At 53.2% G+C, this 17059-nt stretch overlaps 1 protein-coding gene across 1 annotated transcript in view; it reads left to right on the top strand.

The window, feature by feature from the left end:
* Positions 1 to 192: 192 nt before the first annotated feature.
* Positions 193 to 17059, top strand: part of ACTR3 (actin related protein 3) — a 59697-nt gene continuing 42830 nt past the window's right edge. Inside the window, exon 1 of the mRNA XM_075609948.1 lies at positions 193 to 346. Within this exon, the coding sequence (XP_075466063.1) occupies positions 303 to 346 (44 nt within the window). The 5' untranslated portion in view covers positions 193 to 302. The remainder of the gene's footprint in view (positions 347 to 17059) is intronic.

Genomic DNA, 17059 nt, shown 5'->3' with positions numbered 1-17059 from the left:
CGCTCCTATTGGCTGCCCCGCCCTAGTTCTCGCATTTGGATTGGTGGCCTCTTTCTTAGTCCATTTGATTGGCTGAGCGTCTTTTCTTTACATGATTGGTCAGATATTTTCTTTCTGACCCACAGTCCCACCTCCCCTGTTTCCCTCTGATTGGCTGCTCTTACAGACCACTCTGTGATTGGTTAAAGTACCGTTCCGGCCTGTCTGTGATTGGCTGCCTCCTCCCTGCTCACCACCTCTGCTCTAAGCGGCCATCTTACCTGTCACTCTGTGCGGAAGCGCCGCTTTTCCTGACGTGTGACATGGCGGCGCGGCTACCGGCTTGTGTGGTGGACTGCGGCACCGGGTGAGGACACGGGGAGGGAGAGAGAGGGGACACGGGGAGGGACGGGGAGAGGGGACACGGGGAGGGAGGGAGAGAAAGGGGACACGGGGAGGGAGGGAGAGAGAGGGGACACGGGGAGGGAGGGAGAGAGGGGACACGGGGAGGGAGGGAGAGAGAGGACACGGGGAAGGAGAGACAGAGGACACGGGGAGGGAGAGAGAGGGGACACGGGGAGGGAGGGAGAGAGAGGGGACACGGGGAGGGAGAGAGAGGGGACACGGGGAGGGAGGGAGAGAGAGGGGACACGGGGAGGGAGAGAGAGGGGACACGGGGAGGGGGAGAGAGGGGACACGGGGAGGGAGGGAGAGGGGAGAGAGGGGACACGGGGAGGGAGGGAGAGGGGACACGGGGAGGGAGGGAGAGGGGACACGGGGAGGGAGGGAGTCTTGACGGGACACGGGGAGGGAGAGGGGACACGGGGAGGGAGGGAGAGGGGACACGGGGAGGGAGGGAGGCTTGATGGGACACGGGGAGGGAGGGAGAGGGGACACGGGGAGGGAGGGAGAGGGGACACGGGGAGGGAGGGAGAAGGGACACGGGGAGGGAGAGGGGACACGGAGGGAGGGAGGCTTGAGGGAGAGGGGACACGGGGAGAGGGGACACGGGGAGGGAGGGGGGAGAGGGGACACGGGGAGGGAGGGGGGACACGGGGAGGGAGGAGGGAGGGGGGACACGGGGAGGGAGGGGGGAGAGGGGACATGGGGAGGGAGGGGGGAGAGGGGACACGGGGAGGGAGGGAGGGAGAAGGGACACAGGGAGGGAGAGGGGACACGGAGGGAGGGAGGCTTGAGGGAGAGGGGACACGGGGAGAGGGGACACGGGGAGGGAGGGAGGGGGGACACGGGGAGAGGGAGGGAGGGAGAAGGGACACGGAGGGAGAGGGGACATGGAGGGAGGCTTGAGGGAGAGGGGACACGGGGAGGGAGGGGGGGAGAGGGGACACGGGGAGGGAGGGGGGGAGAGGGGACACGGGGAGGGAGGGGGGGAGAGGGGAAAAAGCTTGCGCGGAGGAATGCTTGCGCGGAGGAAAGCTTGCGCGGAGGAAAGCTTGCGCGGAGGAAAGCTTGCGCGGAGGAAAGCTTGCGCGGAGGAATGCTTGCGCGGAGGAATGCTTGCGCGGAGGAAAGCTTGCGCGGAGGAAAGCTTGCGCGGAGGAAAGCTTGCGCGGAGGAATGCTTGCGCGGAGGAATGCTTGCGCGGAGGAATGCTTGCGCGGAGGAATGCTTGCGCGGAGGAAAGCTTGCGCGGAGGAATGCTTGTGCAGACGTTTCAGGCTGTTTCAGGTTGTCAGGCATGCACTGTGTGTGTCAGGTTTGCGTGGGCTGTGTGTGTCAGGCTTGCACAAATTAGTGTGGGACGTGAGCTCGCACAGACTTCCTTGTTCTCTGCAGCCACTTCCTGCTTTTCCTGCTTTATACCTTATATGGCAGTTTTCTGTCCAAAACCTGACCAAAATCTTCTAAGTGACTGGTTATAGTGGGCAGTGAGAGCACCGTCGGCAGTTTTGCAAAGGGTCTTGCACTAGTAGTTAGACGTTTGAACAATGCATTGTATGGAGGTGAGATCACCCTGTGAAAAAGTAACGTTTCTTTTACACCCCAGAAATCACAGTACTTTTCCTGCTATTGTAAGACTTGCACTCCTCTCCAGTGTTGCTCTTACTGCCTTTTTGGAAAGCATTGTGCTGAAGAGCATGCAGTTAGTTGTTTCTGTAATGGTGTTAGCAACAAAGTTGTATTTTTGCTGATAAGCAGATAGAAGTGAAATAAATATTTTTTTTCTGAGGCATTTGGATGGGTTATGAGATGTTACAACCCAGATCTGCACAGTTGGACAGATACAGGGGCATCGTGTAATTCAAATCGGCATTGATTTAGTTTAATAACTTGCAGATAACTCTATATTAACTTTATTTATTATATTTATTGCTGTACAGTAGGAGCCTCAGAAGTGACTGATAATGTAAGGAATATATTGCCATGTTACACTTGTGCAAAGAGTAATAAGGTTCCTAGCCCAAGGAGCTTTCAATCTATTTTGTGGCATGATGATCCACAACAAAACTGAATCAGTTCTTAAAGGAACAAGTACCTAGCAAAAAAAGTGCTGATTCTACTTGTCAGGTGAGTTTGTGTGACAGGTACACTGTATTTTGTCATCAAATAGCAGTACAAACCCACACCAATTTAAGCTCACATGAGCTATCAAGGCATATTCATAGTAGAATACACTTTTCCTACAGTTCAATTAAACAAAGTTCTTTTCATATGGAAGCAGGTGCCCAGGATACCAGGGTGTTCCTGTAAGTGAGCGCAGCGCAGACATTGGGCAGCGCTGCAGCAAACACTGCTGCGTTCTGATATTCCATCAGTGGGCAAGTTGTATCTTCTCTGTTTTTGCTACTCAATAGCAGTACTTAGTCACAATAAAACGGCAAAAGAAACAAAATCTCTGAACGTACAAAAAAGGAATTAAATAGAAGTAGCTGTGTTTATAATGGATTCTTGGTCCTACAATGCTCGCTCCCTTTCCAACAAGTTTCTCTCTGTACGTGGCTTCTTTTTCTCTCACTCTCTGCTTTAACTGAGACCTGGCTCACTCAGTCTGACGCTGCCCTTGAAGCTGCCCTCTCTTATAGTGGCCCTTCTTTCTCCCACACTGAAGGCAGGGGTGGAGGCGTGGGGCTCCTCCTTTCCTCTCTCTGCTGCTACCAAACCCTTCCTATTCTTCCCTCTCTTTCTTTCCCCTCCTTTGAGGCTCACACTGTCCAGCTTTTTTCTCCTCTCCCTGTCCATGTGGCAGTCATCTATTGACCACCTACCTCTACTCACCCCTCTTCTGTTTTTCTCACTTTGAATCCCATCTCTCCTCGGACCCCTGTTCTTCTTCTCCTTGGGTATTTCAACTGCCATATTGATGACCCCTCTCTCCCTTGAGCTTCCTTCTTTTTCTCTCTAACCTCTTCTTTTGGCCTTCAACAGTGGATTGCAGCTAGCACCCGCAAGGTTGGCCACAACCTAGACCTGGTTTTCACACACACAATTCTCACTGATTTCTCCATTTCCCCCTTTCCTTTCTCTGACCATCACCTCATCTCATTTTCTCTCTCACTTCTCCACCTCCATCTCGCCCTTGTTTCTGCAGAGACGTGTGCTGTATTAACCTCCCAGCTTTTGATTCCACTTTACGCTCCTCCCTCTCCTCTCTCAGCTCTGCTACAGACCCTCACAACCTGGGGAGGAACTATAACTTTACCCTATCCTCTTCTCTTGATCAACATGCCCTGCTTTCTCTCTGCCATTCTCGCCCTTCTAATCCCAGGCCCTGGCTAAATTGCCACACACGCTTGCTGCATTCCTGCACTCGTACCTCTGAACGCTTCTCGCAGACTTCCTTCACTAGAAATCAGCCGTCGTGCCAAATTCCTTGCATTTTGGAAAAGTGGTTGTGCGTGCACACAGGCCGACTGGGTCCTGCCCCATAGAGTGCCGTACTTTGTGTGCACTTTGTATGCTGTTGCGAGCGCAGCAGAGGCTAGTGGGGACAAAGCCTTACTTCCTCCATCTCATCTCAGAACTTTGCTGACTATTTCAAGGAAAAGGTGGAATCCATACATCAGGACATCCACTCTGTATCATCCTCCCATCCTACACCTCTTCCTAACTCTCCTGTCTTCCTCGACTCTTTTCCCGCTGTCACAGAGGAGGATGTACTGTATCATTGCTGATCTCCTCTTCTCCCTCTACCACTTGCCTTCTCGACCCAATTCCCTCCCATCTCTTAAAACCTCTTACTCCTACTATAATCCCGCGACTCTCACATTTTTAACTCCTCCCTCAAGTCTGGTACGTTTCCCTCCTCCAAACTTGCAACAGTTATACCATTACTCAAAAGCAGCAAGCTTGACCCTACCTGTCTTTCTAATCGTCCTGTCTCCCTCTTGCCTCTAAACTCCTTGAACGTCTTGTATTCTCTCGCTTGCTCCATTTTCTCACCACCTATTCTCTCCTAGACCCTCTACAATCTGGCTTCCGCACTGCTCACTGAACTGAAACAGCCCTCGCTAAAATAACTAAGATCTGTATGCTGCCAAAGACAAAGGTCATTACACTCTGCTCATATTACTCTGCAGCATTTGATACTATGGACCACCCTCTTCTTCACATTCTCCATACTCTTGGTATCCGTAACAAAGCTCTATCCTGGATCTCCTCTTCGTACTTTCAGTGTCTCTCTTGCGAACACCTCCTCTTCTATCAATCTCTCTGGGGTACCCCAGGGCTCTGTCCTAGGACCTCTTCTCTTTTCTCGTTGCACATTCTCTAGGTGACCTAATCACATCTCTTGGGTTCAAATATCACCTGTATGCTGATGACCCACAAATTAACTTTTCAACCCCTGTCCTTATATCTGCTATACAGACCAAAGTTTCTGAATGTCTCTCAGCTATATCATCCTGGATGGCCTTCCACCTACTCAAACTTAACATGTTAAAAACGGAGCTCCTCATATTTCCTCCCAAACCTGGCCCTACTACCGCCTTCTACTTTACTGTTGGAAGCACTATCATACACCCAGTATCACAAGCACGCTGCCTAGGGGTCACACTCGACTCCTCTCACATTCAAAATGTAGCTAAAACCTGTTGTTTTTTGCTCTGCAATATTACCAAGATACGCCCTTTCCTCTGTTGCTCGACTGCTAAAACTCTTGGCACAGGCCCTCATTCTCTCCCGTCCCGACTACTGTAACCTGCTGTCCAGCCTTCCTGCCTCTCACCTGTATCCCTACAATTTATCCTAAACGCTGCTTTCAGAATCACTCTACTCTTTCCTAAACCTGTCTCAGTGTCTCCCCTGCTGAAATCCGTCTCCTAGCTTCCTATCATATCCCGAATCACACACTGAATTCTCCTCACTATTAAGACTTTACACTCTTCTGTCCCTTCTTACATCTCGGCCCTAATTTCTCGCTATACACCGTCCCGACTCTTGCATTCTGCTCAAGGATGTCTTTTCTGCTACCCCCTTTTGTATCTAAAGACCTCTCCTGCCTTTAACCTTTCTCGCTGACTGCCCCACACCTTTGGAATGCCCTTCACTTCAATCATAGAAATGCACAAAGCGCACTGGGGTAAAAAAGGATATAATGTAAATTGTAGAAGTAAAATCAAGGTAATTCCACTTACAGTACAAATACTTCCAACAAATAGTGTCAAGCTGGACCGCTTAGGAGTTCCACTCTCCTAAGTGTAGCACAAAGTCTTCCTCTGTGCAGGGCGAGTTAGCAGCCGTTGAGACGAATGCTCCCGCGCGCTGGGAGCAGCAGCTGTTCCGCGTCTCGCCGCCTCTCTTCCTTCCGCTTCCGGATCTGCGCTGTAGACACAATGATATGTGCAGACCTCCGGACTACCAGTGCAAGGTAAGAGTTAGAAAATTCTCATGCACACCATTATTGGCCGTGTCATCACACCATCATTGGCAGCTTGCTCAGCAATTCCTGGTTTCACCGCAGTTTAGCCCAAGTCACTGGGAATACACTGAATAGTTTTCAGATCTGCTTGGAATAAACCGTTTCCTGGCTTTACATTTTGAAGTGAAACTTCTTACGTGGCGATGGCCGTTACAAAAATGTAATTGGTCATGGAGACGAAAATGGTTACGGAAGTAAGGTATTGAGTTTGCACAGAAGTGGGCAGGAAATAGTGGTGGCTCGCAGCCGTCGCCGCCCGCATGCGCGCCCATTGCCGCCCGCATGAGCGCCCATTGCCGCCCGCATGAGCGCCCATTGCCGCCCGCATGCGCGCCCATTGCCGCCCGCATGCGCGCCCATTGCCGCCCGCATGCGCGCCCATTGCCGTCCGCAATGCCGAGCACGCGCATTGTAAGTGAAAATTCTTTGTGTTTTGTGACTGAAATTGTATTTTGTTTTTCATGATTTTGATTGAATGAAAGAATTTTGAGTAGAGTTAAAATTTCAGTGACAAAACACAAAAGTTTAACTTACAACGCGTGTGCTCATTGAACATAGATAAATCATAAGTTACACACATTGTATAACACATTATATTGTATTGTATGTCTTTATTTGTATAGCGCCATTAATGTACATAACTACTAAGACTTATATGTGAGCTTTTCTAGAATTTTTGCAAGTCCGTTAAGTAAACTTACTTTGAAGAACAATTGTAGTATTATAGTTTTTGAGAATTTTTAGTATTAGGAACACTTGATTTTAAAAGATCAGCTTTATAATACAATTTACTTGTTACAAATCCCTAACTGTTCAACATGTAAGAAGTACGCCCTGTGGCAGCACGCCGCCCTGTGGCAGCACGCCGCCCTGTGGCAGCACGCCGCCCTGTGGCAGCACGCCGCCCTGTGGCAGCACGCCGCACTGTGGCAGCACGCCGCACTGTGGCAGCACGCCGCCCTGTGGCAGCACGCCGCGCTGTGGCAGCACGCCGCGCTGTGGCAGCACGCCGCGCTGTGGCAGCACGCCGCACTGTGGCAGCACGCCGCGCTGTAGCAGCACGCCGCCCTGTAGCAGCACGCCGCGCTGTGGCAGCACGGCGCGCTGTGGCAGCACGGCGCGCTGTGGCAGCACGGCGCGCTGTGGCAGCACGCCGCGCTGTGGGAGCACGCCGCGCTGTGGGAGCACGCCGCGCTGTGGGAGCACGCCGCGCTGTGGGAGCACGCCGCGCTGTGGGAGCACGCCGCGCTGTGGGAGCACGCCGCGCTGTGGCAGCACGCCGCGCTGTGGCAGCACGCCGCCCTGTAAGTTGTTCGCTAGTAGACTTGTGTGGCCTAAATTTGAAAAACCTTTGATAGAATTATTCAGTTACAAAACATTTAAAATATAGTGTTAACACAAAGTGTCTGTGGTTCTACTTACGTGGACCTTTATTTGTCAATTAACATCATTTGGCAAACAGGAAGAGTCACAACTGCCAAGAGATAGGAGTTGGTGAAGGCTAGTGCAGTAATATATAGTGAGGTCACTCAGGTATTCAAAGACACGAGGGACATGCCAATAATCTCATAACCGAGCAGCATGTCCCACACTGATAGTCCGGGCTCGGCCTGGGCAGAGGGGAGAGCGCTCTGGCGCATTCACATGTGCAGCACCAATACTTTGCTAGCTTTACTCCTGATGCAACTACTTCCCAGAATGCCTCAGCCCTGCTCGCTGGATAACAATGATGTTTTATGCCCCCTTGAAAAGATATGTTATTCACCTGAAAACGGGGAATAATATTGATAACAAACATTGCTCCAGTCTTCTGTGGGCACATGTCCTAATGGTCTTATGTTTGATTGTACAAGCAGACGCCTCTTGTGCACTTGTTCTTGCATTAAGGTTCCAGCTGGCTCTTGTAATGTCGTAGTGATGCTGTGTTCTCCTGTGATTGCCATTTTTTACTGTGCTGAAATGACAAGTGTTTTTACACTTGCGTGCTCTGTAGTCCCGTGAAGTAATGCTTTGCTTTATTGGCTTCAAATAGGGATCACCTTGTCACTGAGAACTTTCTTTATAAATATTTCTTCAGCATTAAAGACTCTTCTGACTTGTAGTATTCTCCTGTAAGAGGATTATTAGTTCTCCTTTGCATGTTCCTACAAGTCAGCTGCCTCTGATTCAGTCGCTTTACAGCAGACATGTTGTAACACACCAAGTATGTGCTTACCGGATATTTGCTCCAAACTCTTTAGAATGACATTTGTGATTGGCCTATTAATGTGAGTGTGGACAAGAAGAAATAGATTTGTATTTTTGCCCTGAAGATGCTGTATAGAGCATTCTTATTCCTTGGTAATCCGGCATTTATATATTGGCATAGTACAGGGGTGAGCAAACTTTTTATGCCGAGCCCCCCTTTTCATCCATCAAATTTCTCGGCCCCCCCTGCCTGATGTAATCAAAATCACATGAAAAAAAAAACCTTTATTAAACGGTATACAATGTAAGTACAAACATGTCTAAATACTTACATATTTCATCAGCTCGCGCTTGCAAAATTAGGCTGCGTCCACGCTGCCGCTGAGAGCGGTGACATCACCAACTCTCCAAGCATGAGCACAGGGGGGCGCTGAGTGGGCGCTCACGCTAGACACGGTGCGACAATGCACGTGTCCTGCGTGGGCGGGTGCGCCTGCTCGGCACTCAGCCGCTTGCCGAGTGAGCGAATTTGCCGCTCGCAAGCGCGTCACGTGAGCTGTTCGCCCAATGAGGGTGAACCAGCTCCGTGACATAGTCCGCGCACACACCTAACCGGCCAGTAAAAGCACGGCCGAGCAGGGCGCAGCGCAGGAGCGCCAGCGCGCCTCTACCCTCCCCGGGCGGGGCCTAAGGGCTCGCTCAGACAGGCTGCCGCGGCAGCTTGCTGGCGTTCGCGCCCCCGCCGCTCGCTCCTGCAGCACAAGCGATCTGTGCTGAAACTTCAGGAGGCAGATCACGGCGTCTGGGGGCGTGTCTCCAGTGCGTCACGGAGCTGGTTCGCCTTTTTTGGCTGAACCTGCTCGCATCATGCGACTAGCTCCAAACTTCAATTTGGGTTGTGCTGGCAAAATGCCGCAGCGACATTGCACTTTGCCGCCGGTGGAGTTTTCAGTTTCAAAACTCCCACCGCACAACCCAAATTTGCGACGTTAGCGCGTGCATGTCGCATCGCTTGCTGTCTGAGGGCTGTGTGCGGGGCCGTGTGCGGGGCCGTGTGTGCGGGGCCGTGTGTGCGGGGCCGTGTGTGCGCGGGGCCGTGTGCGCGGGGCCGTGTGCGCGGGGCCGTGTGCGCGGGGCCGTGTGCGCGGGGCCGTGTGCGCGGGGCCGTGTGCGCGGGGCCGTGTGCATTGACTGCTGCTGAGTGAGCTTCAAAGTCAATTTTGTTTGTCTCCCCAAGCGCCAAGCTTGGAAGAGCGTACGTGCACAAAGGCAATACTTTTGGAGGGAATTCATCCACCTCTTTGCTACCTCCCTTCCCCCCCCCCCCCCCTCTTCCCCTCCCTGCTCTTTGGCTTGCTATCCCCAGTGTCATCCAAACTCCAACCTACAGTATTATTTTTTTCCGTTTTCAATGTGATTTCCCTTTCTTTTTGTTTTTTACATTATTTCTGTACATTCATAGTGTGAGTGATATAGTGGCAGCCACCCTCTCACTCGCAGAGGATCGCAGCGTGGCAGCCTACCCTTTCACTCGCAGAGGATCGCAGCGTGGCAGCCTACCCTTTCACTCGCAGAGGATCGCAGCGTTGCAGCCTACCCTTTCACTCGCAGAGGATCGCAGCGTGGCAGCCTACCCTTTCACTCGCAGAGGATCGCAGCGTGGCAGCCTACCCTTTCAGTTGCAGAGGATGGCAGCGTGGCAGCCTACCCTTTCAGTGGCAGAGGATCGCAGCGTGGCAGCCTACCCTTTCAGTGGCAGAGGATCGCAGCGTTGCAGCCTACCCTTTCAGTTGCAGAGGATCGCAGCGTGGCAGCCTACCCTTTCACTCGCAGAGGATCGCAGCGTGGCAGCCTACCCTTTCACTCGCAGAGGATCGCAGCGTGGCAGCCTACCCTTTCACTCGCAGAGGATCGCAGCGTGGCAGCCTACCCTTTCACTCGCAGAGGATCGCAGCGTGGCAGCCTACCCTTTCAGTTGCAGAGGATCGCAGCGTGGCAGCCTACCCTTTCACTCGCAGAGGATCGCAGCGTGGCAGCCTACCCTTTCACTCGCAGAGGATCGCAGCGTGGCAGCCTACCCTTTCACTCGCAGAGGATCGCAGCGTGGCAGCCTACCCTTTCAGTTGCAGAGGATGGCAGCGTGGCAGCCTACCCTTTCAGTGGCAGAGGATCGCAGCGTGGCAGCCTACCCTTTCAGTGGCAGAGGATCGCAGCGTTGCAGCCTACCCTTTCAGTTGCAGAGGATCGCAGCGTGGCAGCCTACCCTTTCAGTGGCAGAGGATCGCAGCGTTGCAGCCTACCCTTTCAGTTGCAGAGGATCGCAGCGTTGCAGCCTACCCTCTCACTCGCAGAGGATCGCAGCGTGGCAGCCTACCCTCTCACTCGCAGAGGATCGCAGCGTGGCAGCCTACCCTTTCAGTGGCAGAGGATCGCAGCGTGGCAGCCTACCCTTTCAGTGGCAGAGGATCGCAGCGTAGCAGCCTACCCTTTCAGTTGCAGAGGATCGCAGCGTGGCAGCCTACCCTTTCAGTGGCAGAGGATCGCAGCGTGGCAGCCTACCCTTCAGTTGCAGAGGATCGCAGCGTGGCAGCCTACCCTTTCAGTGGCAGAGGATCGCAGCGTTGCAGCCTACCCTTTCAGTTGCAGAGGATCGCAGCGTTGCAGCCTACCCTTTCACTCGCAGAGGATCGCAGCGTGGCAGCCTACCCTTTCACTCGCAGAGGATCGCAGCGTGGCAGCCTACCCTCTCACTCGCAGAGGATCGCAGCGTTGCAGCCTACCCTTTCAGTGGCAGAGGATCGCAGCGTGGCAGCCTACCCTTTCACTCGCAGAGGATCGCAGCGTGGCAGCCTACCCTTTCACTCGCAGAGGATCGCAGCGTGGCAGCCTACCCTTCAGTTGCAGAGGATCGCAGCGTGGCAGCCTACCCTTTCAGTTGCAGAGGATGGCAGCGTGGCAGCCTACCCTTTCAGTTGCAGAGGATCGCAGCGTGGCAGCCTATCCTTCAGTTGCAGAGGATCGCAGCGTGGCAGCCTACCCTTCAGTTGCAGAGGATCGCAGCGTGGCAGCCTACCCTTTCAGTGGCAGAGGATCGCAGCGTGGCAGCCTACCCTTTCAGTTGCAGAGGATCGCAGCGTGGCAGCCTACCCTTTCAGTGGCAGAGGATCACAGCGTGGCAGCCTACCCTTCAGTTGCAGAGGATCGCAGCGTGGCAGCCTACCCTTTCAGTGGCAGAGGATCACAGCGTGGCAGCCTACCCTTCAGTTGCAGAGGATCGCAGCGTGGCAGCCTACCCTTTCAGTGGCAGAGGATCGCAGCGTGGCAGCCTACCCTTTCAGTAGCAGAGGATCGCAGCATGGCAGCCTACCCTTTCAGTGGCAGAGGATCGCAGCGTGGCAGCCTACGCTTTCAGTGGCAGAGGATCGCAGCGTGGCAGCCTACCCTTTCAGTTGCAGAGGATCGCAGCGTGGCAGCCTACCCTTTCAGTTGCAGAGGATCGCAGCGTGGCAGCCTACCCTTTCAGTGGCAGAGGATCGCAGCGTGGCAGCCTACCCTTTCAGTTGCAGAGGATCGCAGCGTGGCAGAGGATCGCAGCGTGGCAGCCTACCCTTTCAGTTGCAGAGGATCGCAGCGTGGCAGCCTACCCTTTCAGTGGCAGAGGATCGCAGCGTGGCAGCCTACCCTTTCAGTTGCAGAGGATCGCAGCGTGGCAGCCTACCCTTTCAGTGGCAGAGGATCGCAGCGTGGCAGCCTACCCTTTCAGTGGCAGAGGATCACAGCGTGGCAGCCTACCCTTCAGTTGCAGAGGATCGCAGCGTGGCAGCCTACCCCTTCAGTGGCAGAGGATCGCAGCGTGGCAGCCTACCCTTTCAGTAGCAGAGGATCGCAGCGTGGCAGCCTACCCTTTCAGTAGCAGAGGATCGCAGCATGGCAGCCTACCCTTTCAGTGGCAGAGGATCGCAGCGTGGCAGCCTACGCTTTCAGTGGCAGAGGATCGCAGCGTGGCAGCCTACCCTTTCAGTTGCAGAGGATCGCAGCGTGGCAGCCTACCCTTTCAGTTGCAGAGGATCGCAGCGTGGCAGCCTACCCTTTCAGTGGCAGAGGATCGCAGCGTGGCAGCCTACCCTTTCAGTTGCAGAGGATCGCAGCGTGGCAGAGGATCGCAGCGTGGCAGCCTACCCTTTCAGTTGCAGAGGATCGCAGCGTGGCAGCCTACCCTTTCAGTGGCAGAGGATCGCAGCGTGGCAGCCTACCCTTTCAGTTGCAGAGGATCGCAGCGTGGCAGCCTACCCTTTCAGTGGCAGAGGATCGCAGCGTGGCAGCCTACCCTTTCAGTGGCAGAGGATCGCAGCGTGGCAGCCTACCCTTTCAGTGGCAGAGGATCGCAGCGTGGCAGCCTACCCTTTCAGTGGCAGAGGATCGCAGCGTGGCAGCCTACCCTTTCAGTGGCAGAGGATCGCAGCGTGGCAGCCTACCCTTTCAGTGGCAGAGGATCGCAGCGTGGCAGCCTACCCTTCAGTTGCAGAGGATCGCAGCGTGGCAGCCTACCCTTTCAGTGGCAGAGGATCGCAGCGTGGCAGCCTACCCTTTCAGTGGCAGAGGATCGCAGCGTGGCAGCCTACCCTTCAGTTGCAGTGGATCGCAGCGTGGCAGCCTACCCTTTCAGTAGCAGAGGATCGCAGCGTGACAGCCTACCCTTTCAGTTGCAGAGGATCGCAGCGTGGCAGCCTACCCTTTCAGTTGCAGTGGATCGCAGCGTGGCAGCCTACCCTTTCAGTAGCAGAGGATCGCAGCGTGGCAGCCTACCCTTTCAGTGGCAGAGGATCGCAGCGTGGCAGCCTACCCTTTCAGTGGCAGAGGATCGCAGCGTGGCAGCCTACCCTTCAGTTGCAGTGGATCGCAGCGTGGCAGCCTACCCTTTCAGTAGCAGAGGATCGCAGCGTGACAGCCTACCCTTTCAGTTGCAGAGGATCGCAGCGTGGCAGCCTACCCTTCAGTTGCAGAGGATCGCAGCGTGGCAGCCTACCCTTTCAGTGGCAGAGGATCGCAGCGTGGCAGCCTACCCTTTCAGTGGCAGAGGATCGCAGCGTGGCAGCCTACCCTTTCAGTTGCAGAGGATCGCAGCGAAGCATGTTGCCAGCAGAGGAGAGCAGGACCACAGCGCTATTGCATGGCAGACACCGGAAGGAGGGTCGAGGCGTTTGACATCACAGCGCTCGGGCGTGCTCCTCCCCGTACCTCCGAAGCTCGTGCGCGCACACACCATCACGTGGCTGCCACCTTCACTATCCTGTTTGGCCGCCCGCGCACAGCTTTTTCGCCCTCCCGCGCACAGCGTCTGCCGGCCCGCGCACCCAGGTTTCGCCGCATGCCGCTTGCGCCCCCCTAAATAATCTTGCGACACCTTGCCCCCCCAGGTTGCGCACCACTGCATTCAATCACAGCACACACACTCAATTACAACACACATACTCAATCACAACACACAATCACAACCAACACAGACAACACACACTCAATCACCGCACACACAGCACACACAATCACAACAGACAGACACAACATACACAAATACATACTCAATCACAACACACACACACAACACACTCTCAATCACAACACACACACACACAACACACTCAATCACAACATACAGACACACCACACACTCAATCACAATCAACACAGACACAGCACACACATACACAGTCATAATCATAAGTCACACACTTTCACCTGGGTAGGGGGGCATGCTCCGATCCCCCATGCTGCTGAAAACTGGGGCGGGAAACAGACAGGAAGAGACGGAGGGCTTGTCAGTGTGCATAAAGAAGCCCCGCCCCCTCTGCAAGCCCCGCCCCCTCTGCAAGCCCCACCCCCTCTGCAAGACACAGAGCAGAGAAGCAGCCTCAGCACTGAGCTTCTTGGCCGCCCGCGCACAGCTCTGCCCGCCCCCAGGTTTCCCCGCACGCAGCCCGCGCTCCCCCCTAAATAATCTTACGCGCCCCCCAGTTTGCGCACCGCTGGCATAGTAGGAACTTTTTAAAAAAAAATGTGTGCTCCACATGCAGTGTATAACATTGGCTACAGTTCTTTTGCATTTAGGACATTTTTTTTTGCAGACGTGCTCTATGTCTTAAATTTAAATTCTCTCATATCTGCAGTGAGAGTAAATTTGTGGATCTTACTGTGTATCCATGGAATTCTCAAGGGCTAATCTATTCAAATACCTTCAGTCCATCTAGAGCAGTGTTTTTCAAACCTCTTCTCCTCGTGATACACGACCATACCATGTTTTGGGAATAACCTATGCACCCTCATCCAGGTGAATGCGCTATTCTGTTTTTGCATATGAGTACAATGTTGGGTGGTTGCGGCTGCGAGGCACAGGGAGGAGACGTGTGGATAACACTGACTAAGAGAGGGTGCTACTCCAGAGATGTTCAGCTGTATCAGTCTGTGATAAGGGATGCAGTGTATCCACATCTCACAAAGACCGAAATAATGCTATGTAGTTATCTGTAGAGTTCTGGTCAGGTCTCCGTCAGTGGCTGAATGTTGTGTCTTACGTGTAAATACATGAGGAAATTCCGATTAGGGAGAGAATATTTCTTTCAAAAACTCAAGACAAAATGGTGCGTTTGTTCTTAAGAGGATGTCTAATGTTTCGGATCCTCTTATTAAACAATATAGTAAATTGAAGTTCCCTTCAATCAAAATGATCAGAAAAATACCCGAAGGAAATGCCTCTTTTGACCAAATTAGTCATTCTTTGTTTCTTGCTATTAAATGAAGCATAATATTGTTGGACCTGTTCTCCATATTTAGTTTAGCATGTTCAGTTTCTGTGAAATGAGTTTCCTATACAACTTGACGTATCAGATTGCAATCTTTTTTAAATGTGTACAGATTTTTTATTTTTTTTTCTCAGCAGGTGCATTTATTCATTTTACTTTCCTGGAGGGGAATTTTGTTGAACCCATCATACCCCTGTAGATAAATAAAAGTTTGAAATATATGCAAATTGACCCAAATAGCATTGCTGCTACTTCAATGGTCAGCAGATACGGTCAGCTGAATAATTTCTATAGTGAAGGATGTATCCCAAGCTGGAGCATTTTCCTATGAGAATCGATTAGACTTATATACAAGACCTGTGTGTGTGTGTGTGTGTGTGTGTGTGTGTGTGTTTATACACACACAAACACACGTTAAGGAACATACGGCATATTCTGCTTTAGCATTACATTATTGTCTGTTTGATTGTGAGTCGTCGGTGTGCAACATGGTTTTATTTGCCTGTTCTGGTGACGGCCTTGGTTCCATCTTCAAAGACTTTCAATATTGCAGGGTAGATGAGTGCGATCTTTGTTTCTAAAACAGATTTTCTTCTGTCATTCTACGGTTAAAACGCTAATGCATGCCCCTATCCTCTCCGTCTGGATTATTGTAGCATACTGCTAACACACCTCCCTGCCTCACAACTGTCTCCTTTGCAATCTATCCAAAATTCTGCTGCTAGAATAAAACTCACTTTCTTCCAAAACAGTCTCTGCTCATCTCCTCCTTAAGGCTGCGTCCAGGGTGAATCCAGCCGGGCGGAGGCGCGCTGAGGCTGAGGGAAAGCGGGTGCTTTCCCTGGCCTTATACCGCGTGTGCCGTCGGGGGGGGGGGTGGGGGTGGGGGGGGCTGTGACGTCACGGAGCTGGTTCGCCCTCATTGGGCGAACCACTCACATGATCGGCCCTGCGCTCCGGCGAGCGCAGAAACTAAAAATTTGGTAAGACCTACGCTTGCGGAAGCGTGCGCGATCCCCTGCTAAAGCCGCTCTCATTGCAGCTGCAGGGGCTCACTGCCGAGCAGCAGCGCGCCGCTGACCATGCCCGAGGCCTAAATCTCTCTCCTTGCTTCCCACCACATTTTGGATCACCACAAAGTTCACCTCCTTACCTTTTTTAAGGCTTTGCACTAATCTGCTCCTCCCTAGGCTACACTTATGGTGCCAGCGACGCAACGGTAATGGCAACATCAGGCTGCGGTTGCTGGAAAAATCAAATTGAGATGACTTCCAGCGATCGCGACCAAACCATCGTGTCGCGCTTACTAGAAGCGCACGCGACGGCGGCAATGCATTTGTTTTGACGTGACGTCGATGTCGCCGGCACTATAAGCGCAGCCCTACATATCAACTTTGATCTGACTATGGCCCTGCTCGTCTCCTGTCCACCCTTTCACCTCTACTGCTCTCTCGCCTTAAACCCTTTCCCCTATCTGCCCCTTACCTGCGGAACTCCCTCACACTCAGTATATGCCAAGTACCCTCTCGCCCCACCTTTAAGACAAACCTTAAAACCCATCACTTAAATGAATCATCCCAATAAGCAAAGATAACCCCCGGCCGGGAGAAAAACGCCATGCAATGCATCGTGGAACTGCCGGAAAGTGAGCTGAAACTGCTGGGTCACTAAAAAAATACTTAATTTGATCATCAGAGCATACAAAAAATAGCAAATTCCTCATGGAGGATCACTCTGACGCGTTTCATGCCCTTACGGCACTTTGTCAAAGTTTGTTGTGATCAGGGGGTGGGGGGGTGGGGGGGAATGGAGTTGTGAACAGGGGTTGGGGGGAACGGCGATGTTGAACGGGGGGGGGATGGCGTTGGGAACGACGTCGTGAACGGGGGTTGGGGAACGGAGCTGTGAACGTGGGGGGGGGGAACTGAGCTGTGAACGTGGGGGGGGGGGAAACAGCTGTGAACGGGGGGGAGGGGAAACTGAGCTGTGAACGGGTTGGGGGAAACGGAGCTGTGAACAATGGGGTGGGGAACGGCGTTGTGAACGGGGGGAACGGAGCTGTGAACGGGGGGGGAACGGAGCTGTGAACAATGGGGTGGGGAACGGAGCTGTGAACGGGGGGGAACGGAGCTGTGAACGGGGGGGAACGGAGCTGTGAACGGGGGGGAACGGAGCTGTGAAGGGGGGGGTAATGGAGCTGTGAACGGGGGTTGGGAAC

This window comes from Ascaphus truei, chromosome 7, assembly GCF_040206685.1.
Source record: "Ascaphus truei isolate aAscTru1 chromosome 7, aAscTru1.hap1, whole genome shotgun sequence".
In the NCBI taxonomy this organism is placed as follows: Eukaryota; Metazoa; Chordata; class Amphibia; order Anura; family Ascaphidae; genus Ascaphus; species Ascaphus truei.
This window is presented reverse-complemented; position numbering and strand designations above follow the sequence as displayed.